The sequence below is a fragment of the Dendropsophus ebraccatus genome, chromosome 3 (assembly GCF_027789765.1).
Source record: "Dendropsophus ebraccatus isolate aDenEbr1 chromosome 3, aDenEbr1.pat, whole genome shotgun sequence".
Lineage (NCBI taxonomy): Eukaryota > Metazoa > Chordata > Amphibia > Anura > Hylidae > Dendropsophus > Dendropsophus ebraccatus.
The window spans coordinates 56809183-56821008 of NC_091456.1; the positions used below are offsets into that span (position 1 = coordinate 56809183).

At 47.9% G+C, this 11826-nt stretch overlaps 1 protein-coding gene across 1 annotated transcript in view; it reads right to left on the reverse strand.

The window, feature by feature from the left end:
• Positions 1 to 9996, reverse strand: part of VPS13A (vacuolar protein sorting 13 homolog A) — a 153830-nt gene extending 143834 nt beyond the window's left edge. The window contains exon 1 of the mRNA XM_069961812.1: positions 9698 to 9996. Within this exon, the coding sequence (XP_069817913.1) occupies positions 9698 to 9797 (100 nt within the window). The 5' untranslated portion in view covers positions 9798 to 9996. The remainder of the gene's footprint in view (positions 1 to 9697) is intronic.
• Positions 9997 to 11826: the final 1830 nt, after the last annotated feature.

The following is an 11826-nucleotide window of genomic DNA, read 5'->3' on the forward strand; positions in this document are numbered from 1 at the left end:
AGGGCAGCTGTATAATGTGGCTGGGCAACACACTGATTGGCTGGGCGGCAGAGCAGGACTCCGGGACCCCGTGCAGCCAGAGCCAGGTAATGTATGGAGACAGCGGTGCGGGATCGGTGCGGGAGCCGAAGGGGTTAAGGAGGCGGCTGCATTACATACACGCAGCGGTCTTTCAGACCACTGCTTGTATGTAGTGATAGGGGCCTTCCAGGACCTCGGCTCGTAGCAGAAACTCGCAGCGAGTTTTTTGCTGCGAGTCGGTATGTGTGAAGGCACCCTAAGAAAGAACAACTGAGCTTCAATTGGCTGCTATGGGCAACACAACGCTCTTGGTAAATATACCCAACTATTCTGCCAATTAATAAGTAGGTTTATTATTATTTTTTTAACCCCTGTAATTATTATGGTCGTAAACATTGGTCAGAAGTCCGGTGAAATTTTTTATTGAAGTATTGTATTGCCCCCCAAAAGTTATACAAATTACCAATATACACTTTTTACAGAAAAGTCTTATAAAGTGTTTTTTTCCCAGCACTTACTACTGCATCAAGGCTTCACTTCCTGGATAAAATGGTGATGTCACGACCTGACTCCCAGAGCTGTGCGGGCTGTGACTACTGGAGAGGATGATGGTAGGGGGACACTGAGGGACACTGAGCATACTTCTGCCATTATCCTCCAGCAGCCACAGCCTGCACAGCTCTGGGAGTCGGGTCGTGACATCACCATGTTATCCAGGAAGTGAAGCCTTGATGCAGTAGTAGGTGCAGGGAAAAATGCACTTTATGTGCATTTCCTGTAATAAGTGTTTATTGGTGATTTGTATAACTTTTGGGGGGAGGGGCAATACAATACTTTAATAAAAATTTTCACCGGACTTCTCCTTTCTAAAATTCAATCTTTAAATATAATGTATGGCATACCCATATCACCCAGTGATAAAGGGGCCATCCTTAAAGCGTCTGTGTTCAAACAGCGGAATTATTTGTATGTTTATTCTAATAACAAATAGAAATTATATTTTATTACTTAGAGATGCAATGGTAATGTGCTAATTACATACAAACAGTAATAATTTTAGGATTAAAGGGGTACTATGGGCGGAGGGACTTTTTCACTATGGCCGGAAAGGGGGAGAGGATAAATGCAACAATGTCCACTTACCTCCCTCGCTCCAACACTGGGGCCAACATTATGCTGCTCCGGTCCCCGGCCACTTCCTGGTCTAAGAAGGGACTTGGGACATGATGTTTCAAGCCCGCTCAGCCATTCAGTGGTAGAACTACAGCCGCTGAATGGCTGAGCGGGCTAAAACACTTTCATCTACCCACTCCCCAGTTATAGTGAAAAATTATATGCCACCGGAGTTCCCCTTTAATTCTAATAATTGGGGAAAAAAATCTAAAAAGTAGCCTTATTGATTTACATTATACATCCTATGGCTACATCCAGGCATTTTGTATTTTGTTCTGTATGAATAACTCTGTACATCCAGAGATTTTATCATTTAATTTTCCATGAACATCAATCCGTACATTACAAGCACTCCCATCATTCATCACTTCTGCTTTGTTTAGCCTGAGCCGCGGACGAGAGACGCACCTATTTATTTAATGTCCTATTTGGCAGCTGCGGACTATTATCTCCTAGAAGCTGAGTGTTGTGGAGTAAGTTCACTGCTGCTAATGGGAGGTTCTCTGCCAAACAGGGACTAATGTAAATCATGACTCTCAGTGTATATCTTTTCGATACTTAGTACTAGAGATGAGCGAACCTCGAGCTGTACCCATGTTTTCCAGGACTCCTGAGGGCTGCATCCAACTACTTCAAAATGAGTTTCAAAACCCCACCCAAACTGGAGACAACAGTAGGGGGCCATGTTTTTGTAGCGCTAGATAACCCCTTTAAAGTTCACTTATCTCTAAGTACCATGTGACATGTAAAAACCTATTCACTATGTTATGCTGCCACCATTGTCAAGTAAGGCTGGGTTCACACGTTTTTGCAATCCATTTTTTTATCAGTTTTTTGCAAAAAAACGGATGAAAAACGGATGGAAAAAACAGATGCATGTGTATCCGTTTTTCCATTGAATTCCATTATAAAAAAAAACGTATCAAAGCGGATCCGTTTTATTTTAAGGTAAACCAAAATGTAGTCAACCTCATTTTTGTGTCCGAAAACAAAACGGATCTCTTTAGATCCGTTTTTTTTTTTTTTTTATAATGGAATTCATTGCAAAAAATGGATTGCAAAAACGTAGTGTGAACCCAGCCTAAGTGACAATAATACCTGTCTTCTGGATGGCATAAGACAGTCAGTACGATAGTATTTTATGCTACACATCCAAACCATGTCCATTCCAATCAATGTATAATACAAACAAATCTATTTAAGAGAAATGCTGGACCCTAAGAGGGAGGAATGCCTGGCTCCAATCAATTTCATAGGAGACAAAAAGTCTGTGTGTGCTAGGAACTCGACCGAATGCCTTGTCTCTTTTGTACAAGTAATAAAAATATCTTTAGGATCCATTCGCACGTAATAGATCTGCAGCAGATTTGATGTCGCCAATTTAATGCTGTTTATTTAGTAACATGAGCAGCATCAAACCTGCTGCAGATCCTGTATGTGTGAATGGCGCCCTTAAGGGAATGCGTCATCAGAAAATGACTGGTTATTTAAATCAAGCCTTTAAGAATTTTTTTTAATGTTTTTCCTTTTCCTTGCAGTTTTCATTCTCACCACTAGGCTTAAAACGAAGCTGAGACCTCCTGTTCCTGTACAGATCATTTGCCATCAGGGTCCTTCTTATCCACACAGACAGGGGTACAGTGACAGGTGACCCCAGTATTTACATATCAGAGGTACACACAATAGCTGTCTGTTTGCTCATTCATATGAATGGGACAGGTCCTGTCTATTCTTGTCTATGTCCATGGGGTTTGCTGTAAAATATATCTATAGATGCAGTAACATACCCCAGGCAAAATGACAGTCCCCATAATAATGTACAAAATAGGAAATCGGAATCAGAAAACAAATAAGGAAAAAAGAACATGTTCCAGGATCTGGCTCCAATCAGTAAAAAAAAGAAATAAATAAATCTAGGTGATACATTCCCTTTAATGCTTCAGTGCTCCTGGCACAATTGCCTCTGGCTCTGTAATGAACGTAAATCATTACCGGCGCCAACCGATAAGCTATTTGCTACTAAGAATGACAATTTCTGTAAATCTTAAAAATGCAGGGTGATGGGTATGAGCAAAATTCTTGCTATGGATTCCTGCAGATAATAATGTGATGACATGGCTCTCTGGGAAGTTACCAAACCAAAGCAAGGGACGATTAAATATGAGAAAACCGGCAATAATCCAGACTGGTCAATCTGTGGGAAGTCTAGGGGCCCTATTACACAGGACGATTATCGTGCAAAAAAAATCGTAATATTGTTCGAATTTTAACAATAACCGCTCTGTGTAATTGCAGGCAACGATCGAAAAATCGTTCGTATGTCGTTGATTTAGATCTGACCCTAAAATTATCGTTAATCGTTCGCTGTAATTCCACATTCGTTCGCTCAAGTTCTGCATTTCTTTCACTAATCGTTCAGTGTAATTGCACATTGTTCTGTTGGGATCAGAAGGAGAAAATGATTATTGTAACAATCGCAATAACGATCGTAGTAACGATCGCAACTAACGACTATCGTTCTAAGTAATATGGTGAACTATTTCAGGTTAACAATTGTTTATCGTTAGTCGTTAAAATTCAACCCTAATGGTGCGTTTACACAGATTTATCTGGCAGATTTTGGAAGCCAAAGCCAGGAATGGATTTGAAAAGAGGAAAAATCTCAGGCACATTCCGCCGTCCGTCCAAAGAATTGACATGTCAATTCTTTGGGTGGACAGCGTAATCTACTTGAGCCTAGAAAGAAGCCTATGAAACGCCCAGATGTTTAAGCAGGAGCGCGCAAAGAATCCGCGGCAAGTTATTCATCCATAGTGTGCAAGTACCCTTTGATTTTGTCCAGTTTGATTCCTTTCTAAGCGCTAAAACTTTTTAAATTTTTCATCAACCTAGCAATTAAACGTCTTGTTTTTTTGTGGGTACTTTATTTAATTTATCTTTCCAATGTTTTTTAAACTGAGACAACCAACCAAAGGAAAACTATGCTGAACTATAAGACACATGTTGACCCACTCTAAGGGTCCTCTTACGCAGCCAGATGTTTAGCCATGTACGGCTGCAAATGATTGCCAAACGGGTTCATCCTTCAGGAGGGCGGCAAAATCTGCCTGTGCATAGAATTCTATGAAGTCTATGGCCCAGGCGGAGATGCGCGTGGCCATGAGCGAGGGTGAGCTGCAAAATCCACGGCGGGTGATCTGCCTGGGTTACGTAGTGTACACATTTCTGGCATTTGTCCAGAATTGCATAGAGGCAGGGAATGTAAAGGCTGTACTTATACAGCATTCTGCTGCTCCGAAAACCACAGAGGAAGTGCGGCAACTACGCCCCCTTTTGTGAGTGTTTGTTCACGCATTTCAGATCGGTTGCAGATTTACTTCATATTTTGACTTTCCTATTTATGGTGCGTTCACACCTACAGGATCTGCAGCAGATTTGATGGCACAGATTTGAAGTTGCAGATTCAATACAAAATAACTCTGGACCATCAAATCTGCTGCATATCTGCTGCAGATTCAAATCTGCGCCATCAAATCTACTGCAGATCTGCTGCAGATCCAGTACGTGTAAACGCACCCTTAAGTTAAAGGGGTTATCCAGGATAAGTAAAACATGGCTGCTTTCTTCTTGTGTGTGGTATTACAACTCAGCCCCATTTACTTTAATAGTACTAAGTTGCAAAACCACACACAAGAGTGGAACTGTTTCTAGAAGAAAGCAGCTACTGTATGTTTTTTCCGAATCCTGGACAACTCCATAACTGGTAAAATCTGTGATACGTAAACATACCCTACACAGCCTGAAGAAAAATACTTTGGCCCTTAGTATAGGCAACCAGCCAGGGATGTATCCACACCCACCTTAGTCAGCCATCGGTTCGTCATTACAGACAGACTAACTGACCAACAGCACTGACCTACTGATTGACAGCAGATTTGTGGCACAGATCACGTCTCTTTCACGGATCCGTAACAACTATGAATGTGTAAAAGGGTCATTTCTAGAGATGAGCGGACCTTGTTCGGGTTCGAGTCGATCCGAACCCGAACGTTCGGTATTTGATTAGCTGGGGCTGCTGAACTTGGATAAAGCTCTAAGGTTGTCTGAAAAACATGGATACAGCCAATGACTATATCCATGATTTCCACATAGCCTTAGGGCTTTATCCAACTTCAGCAGCCCCCGCTAATCAAATGCCGAAAGTTCGGGTTCGGATGGACTCGAGCATGCTCAAGGTTCGCTCATCTCTAGTCTTTTCAAACCAACGGTATTATACTGTCTGCGATTATATATCCGTAATTATCGACAATATTATACCAGTGTGTGAAAGGAGCCTTAAAGAGTCACTGTTATTAAAAATTATGTTTGACCCGTCATCAGGCATGTCAAGAGTTATTGATCTCAGCAGGTCTCACTGTGATCAGAAGATATAGCCCGGAAGAGCGTGGCAACAGCATGATCCACTCCATCAATAACTTTAGACATGCCTGATGACATATAAGAGCAAGAGAGTCCGACAGCATCCAAAGTACAGCAAAACTCCAGAGGTTTAGTACATGTCCAGGTACAGAAAGAGATATTTTGACCTGTGACCAAAATTTACTATTAACATGGAAGCACATTTTGTAATGAGAAAACATCTCAGTATCACATGGATGAGTTTAAGTTTCAAAAGGTTATTACCACATAAAATAAAACTGGTCAGATTTGAAAAATGGCTCCTAATGCAAAAAGTGGATGAAGAGTTAAAGGGGTTATCCAGTGCTACAAAAACATGGCCACTTTCTTTCAGAGACAACCCGACTCTTGTCTCTAGTTCAGGTGTGGTTTGCAATTAAGCTCCATTCACTTCAATGGAACTGAGCAGCAAAACCCTGCCCAAACTGCAGACAAAAGTGGGGTTGTCTCTGGAAGAAAGTGGCCATGTTTTTGTAGCGCTGGATAACCCCTTTAACAGGTTTAGGGTGCCTTCACACCTACCGACTCGCAGCGTTAATAACGCTGCAAGTCGGCTAGGTCCTGGCAGATCACTGTCAGTACATACACGCAGCGGTCTGAACGACCGCTGCGTGTATGTAAATCTGCCGGCTGCTTAACCCCTTCTGATGCCGGCCGCCTCCCGCTCAGCCCTGTATACATTACCTCCTCGCTCCACGGGGTCCCGGCCAATCAGTGGCTGCGGCAGGGCAACACACTGATTGGCCGGGCGCGAGAGCAGGACGCCGGGACCCCGTGGAGCGAGGAGGTAATGTATACAGGGCTGAGCGGGAGGCGGGAGTCGTTCAGACCGCTGCGTGTATGTACTGACAGTGATCTGCCAGGACCTAGCCGACTTGCAGCGTTATTAACGCTGCGAGTCGGTAGGTGTGAAGGCACCCTTAAAGTAGTTATCCAGCGCTGCAAACACATGGCCACTTTTCCCCCTTTCTTGTCTCCAGTTCAGGTGTAGTTTGCAATTAAGCTCCATTTACTTCAATGGAACTGAGTTTGAAACGCCACCCAATCTGAAGACAGGAGAGTGGGAAAAGTGGCCATGTTTTTGTAGCACTGGATAACCCCTTTAAGGGAAACTGACAGCAGAGATAGTTTACAGACGCCTCTCACACAAGCATCACATACATACCTTTTGCAATGATGTGTGATGCAGCATCTTCAGTAATAATGATCTTTATTTTTCAGGCTGACAGTGTCAGAGAGGCGGGTCTGTGACACCATCAGCTCCCACCCTGCTCTCTGTACACCGATGTGTCTTCAGGCCGCCCCCCCACCTCCTCCAGAATGACTGACAGACGGACCATCTTCAGGTGCTTGCGATTTCAATGTGAGCTGGATGTCAATCATTCTGGAGGGGGTGAGGACGGCCGCACAGCTGTGTCCAGAGGGCTGGGCGGGAGCTGGTAGTGTCACAGACCCGCCTCTGCGACACTGACACCGCATCACACAGCAGTGCCTAAGGAATCTGTCACTAGGTTTATGTTGCCTTAAATGAGGGCAGCATAAACCAGTGACAGAAATGCAGAGCAGATCGGTGTATTACTTACATCATTCTGTTCTGCTGTTCTCCTAATATGCAGGATAGGATTTGTGCCACATAATGGAGAAGACTACTTATTATCCATGTTATTCAGGAGGATATCTCTGCATCAGCTGCACAGAACAATGTAAGTGATACATCATTCTGTTCAGCTTCTCTGTCACTAGTTTATGCCACCCTGAGATAGGACAACATAAAGCTACTGACAGAGTCTCTTTAAATAGACTGTCACTAGGTTTATGCTGTCCTATGCGAGGGTCAGACACTGAACACAATGATGTATTACTTTGTATCCTGATGACCAGTGAGGGCACTGAGCGCACTGCACTCCCCTTCTCCATTAGGTGTGCGATCTGTAGATCTTACTATCCATAAGCAGGGGCTCCTCACGCCGCCTGTCGCTGACTGGCAGCTGTCTGCCTATACTGTCAATCAGCCGCTGGTGGGCAGAATGGCATAGCCCTGAGCCCCGGAAGTGATACATTGTTCTTGTCAGCATTTCTATCACTAATTTATGTGGTTTGCAGATAGGGCAGCATCTGCAGTGTGTGAACATACACTTAGGGTAGCTTCACACGTACCATATCGCAGCAGATTTGATCTAAACAATTGAACACATCAAATCTGCTGCGGATCCTGTACGTGTGAGCGCACTCTAGGACTATGTTCACACAACGTAAGTTTTATATTAATCACGGCTGTTGCTGCTGATTTGCAACAACGGCCGTGATTAATACAAAACTTACATTGTACTGCAGTCAATGGGTTCCCGGCCGGAGCGTATACTAATAGTATACACATAGTATACACTCCAACCGGGATACCTAGCGGCCGCAGCGATGACTGGCATACTAGTGAAGAAGGCGCGGTTAGTGGGGTGCAGCACTGTAGTCCCCCCTCCCACTGCCAGCCTTATACTATGAGAGAACTGCGCACCCCACTGCCAGCCTTATACTATGAGAGGACTGCGCACCCCACTGCCAGCCTTATACTATGAGAGAACTGCGCACCCCACTGCCAGCCTTATACTATGAGAGAACTGCGCACCCCACTGCCAGCCTTATACTATGAGGACTGCGCACCCCACTGCCAGCCTTATACTATGAGAGAACTGCGCACCCCACTGCCTGCCTTATACTATGAGAGGACTGCGCACCCCACTGCCAGCCTTATACTATGAGAGAACTGCGCACCCCACTGCCAGCCTTATACTATGAGAGAACTGCACACCCCACTGCTAGCCTTATACTATGAGAGAACTGTGCACCCACTGCCAGCCTTATACTATGAGAGAACTGCGCACCCCACTGCCAGCCTTATACTATGAGAGAACTGCGCACCCCACTGCTAGCCTTATACTATGAGAGAACTGCGCACCCCACTGCTAGCCTTATACTATGAGAGAACTGTGCACCCACTGCTAGCCTTATACTATGAGAGAACTGCGCACCCCACTGCCAGCCTTATACTATGAGAGAACTGCGCACCCCACTGCTAGCCTTATACTATGAGAGAACTGCGCACCCCACTGCCAGCCTTATACTATGAGAGAACTGCGCACCCCACTGCCAGCCTTATACTATGAGAGGACTGCGCACCCCACTGCCAGCCTTATACTATGAGAGGACTGCGCACCCCACTGCCAGCCTTATACTATGAGAGAACTGCGCACCCCACTGCCAGCCTTATACTATGAGAGAACTGCGCACCCCACTGCCAGCCTTATACTATGAGAGGACTGCGCACCCCACTGCCAGCCTTATACTATGAGAGGACTGCGCACCCCACTGCCTGCCTTATACTATGAGAGGACTGCGCACCCCACTGCCAGCCTTATACTATGGTAGCTTCCAGGTGACAGCAGGGGGCAGCCGGCAGGTGTTACACGCGACAGCAGGGGGCAGCCGGCAGGTGTTACACGTGACAGCAGGGGGCAGCCGGCAGGTGTTACACGCGACAGCAGGGGGCAGCCGGCAGGTGTTACACGCGACAGGAGGGGGCAGCCGGCAGGTGTTACACGCGACAGCAGGGGGCAGCCGGCAGCTGTTACAGGTGACAGCCGGCAGATGTTACAGGTGACAGCAGGGGGCAGCCGGCAGGTGTTCCAGGTGACAGCAGGGGGCAGCCGGCAGGTGTTCCACGTGACAGCAGGGGGCAGCCGGCAGGTGTTCCAGGTGACAGCAGGGGGCAGCCGGCAGGTGTTCCAGGTGACAGCAGGGGGCAGCCGGCAGGTGTTCCAGGTGACACATGACTCCTCTGTATACGGGTCCTGTGAGGTAACAGCACGGACAGCAGACATGGATGTGGGCGGCCCCGGTGCACGGGCACATGTCCCCCGCAGTGTGATGTTATGTCGGTGTCGGGTTGTCACGTGTGATGCTATGTCGGTGTCGGGTTGTCACGTGTGATGCTATGTCGGTGTCGGGTTGTCACGTGTGATGTTATCTCGGTGTCGGGTGTGTCACTTACCGCCCCAGATGCCTAACTTGAGCTGCGAGCTGTCCAGATTCACCACATAGTCCCCCAGGAAGCGGTTCAGCACATCCACCACCACGGACTCGAACACCATGGTGGCCGCCTGCTCCCGGGTGTCACCCCCGGTGTCCCCGTGTCTCACCCTCCGCTGCTGCCGCGGCCGGGCCCGCCCCTATCTCCTCATGCGCAGTCCACCCGGGCCCTCCCTCACACAGCGCCCTCCCCTTCCCGTCCCGAGTGCGCCGAGTCTGTCACACAAGTTGTGCTTCTGTGACATGGAGGACGCCTCAGGCTGTGTCCGGAGAACCGCACCGCCACAGCTGCGGTAATGGGGGAGGGGGACAAGATGGATCCCGGGACCCTGAGCCGCCTCCTCTATGCCGCGTACAGTACCGGCTGGGCTCTCCTCAGAAGTTCTGCTGCAGGCGGGTCTGTCATGGCTACAACAGTGTGCAGAGGGATGCCGCCGCCTGGAATACGCCTGCTCTGTCAGCATTCATTGTATAAGGGCTGCCGCACGGATGCCGCAGCCCAATGTGACCGGAGCCCGAGCTATAAAAAGTTGCCACATTATCAGTCCTTTTTTTAAAATTGCACCTTTGCTCTTGTACCAATATGAAATGCACCGAGTTCCCCCAGTGTATGACCAGGGACCCCCCCCCCAGTGTATGACCAGGGACCCCCCCCCCAGTGTATGACCAGGGACCCCCCCCCCCAGTGTATGACCAGGCCCCCCCCCCCAGTGTATGACCAGGGACCCCCCCCCCCCCAGTGTATGACCAGGGACCCCCCCCCCCAGTTTATGACCCGGGACCCCCCCCCCAGTGTATGACCAGGGACCCCCACCCCAGTGTATGACCAGGGACCCCCCCCAGTGTATGACCAGGGACCCCCCCCCAGTGTATGACCGAGTGATCCCCCCCCGTGTATGACCAGGGACCCCCCCCCCCAGTGTATGACCAAGGACCCCCCCCCTAGTGTATGACCAGGGACCCCCCCCAGTGTATGACCAAGTGATCCCCCCAGTGTATGATGACCAAGTGATCCCCCCAGTGTATGATGACCAAGTGATCCCCCCCAGTGTATGACCGAGTGATTCCTCCCAGTGTATGACCGAGTGATTCCCCACAGTGTATGACCGAGTGATCCCCCCAGTGTATGACCAAGTGACCCCCCTAAAAAAATTTTATTTAAATTTTATTGCCCCCCCAAAAGTTATACAAATCACCAATAAACATTTATTACAGAAAATGCACATAAAGTGCTTTTTTTCCCTGCACTTACTACTACATCAAGACTTCACATCCTGGATAACATGGTGATGTCACGACCCGACTCCCAGAGCTGTGCGGGCTGTGGCTGCTGGAGAGGATGATGGCAGAGGGATGCTCAGTGTCCCCCTACCATCATCCCCTCCAGCAGCCACAGCCCGCACAGCTCTGGGAGTCAGGTCGTGACATCACCATGTTATCCAGGAAGTGAAGCCTTGATGCAGTAGTAAGTGCAGGGAAAAAAGCACTTTATAAGACTTTCCTGTAATAAGTGTATATTGGTGATTTGTATAACTTTTGGGGGGAAATACAATACTTAAATAAAAATTTTCACCGGACTTCTCACCAATGTTTACGACCATAATAAATACAGGGGTTAAAAAAAAACAAAAAAAACTACTTATTAATTGGCAGAATAGTTGGGTATATTTACCAAGAGCGTTGTGTTGTCCATAGCAGCCAATTGGAAAACAACTTATTAACCCCTTAGCGACCCATGACGTATCTGATACGTCATGGTGCCGCTCGGGGTGTCCAGAGCGGGGTCCCACCGGGACCGCGCTCTGAACGGCGCTGATCCCGGCTGACACGTGCAGCCGGGCAGTGCCTCTATTAGCCGGCGCGGGTCCCGTTGCCGCGCCGGCTAATTAAGCCTCTAAGTGCAGCTGTCAGGTTTGACAGCTGCACTTAGAGGCACTGCGCCGCACGTCCCTGGTGTCTAGTGGGACGGATCTCCCCCCCGCGATGCGATCGCGGGGGGGGGAGATCCGTTCTTCTGCCCGTGCCGGGCCTCAGCGTCGGAATGACGCTGATCCCGGCTCGGCAATAGATTGCTATGGCCTGCAGCAGGCC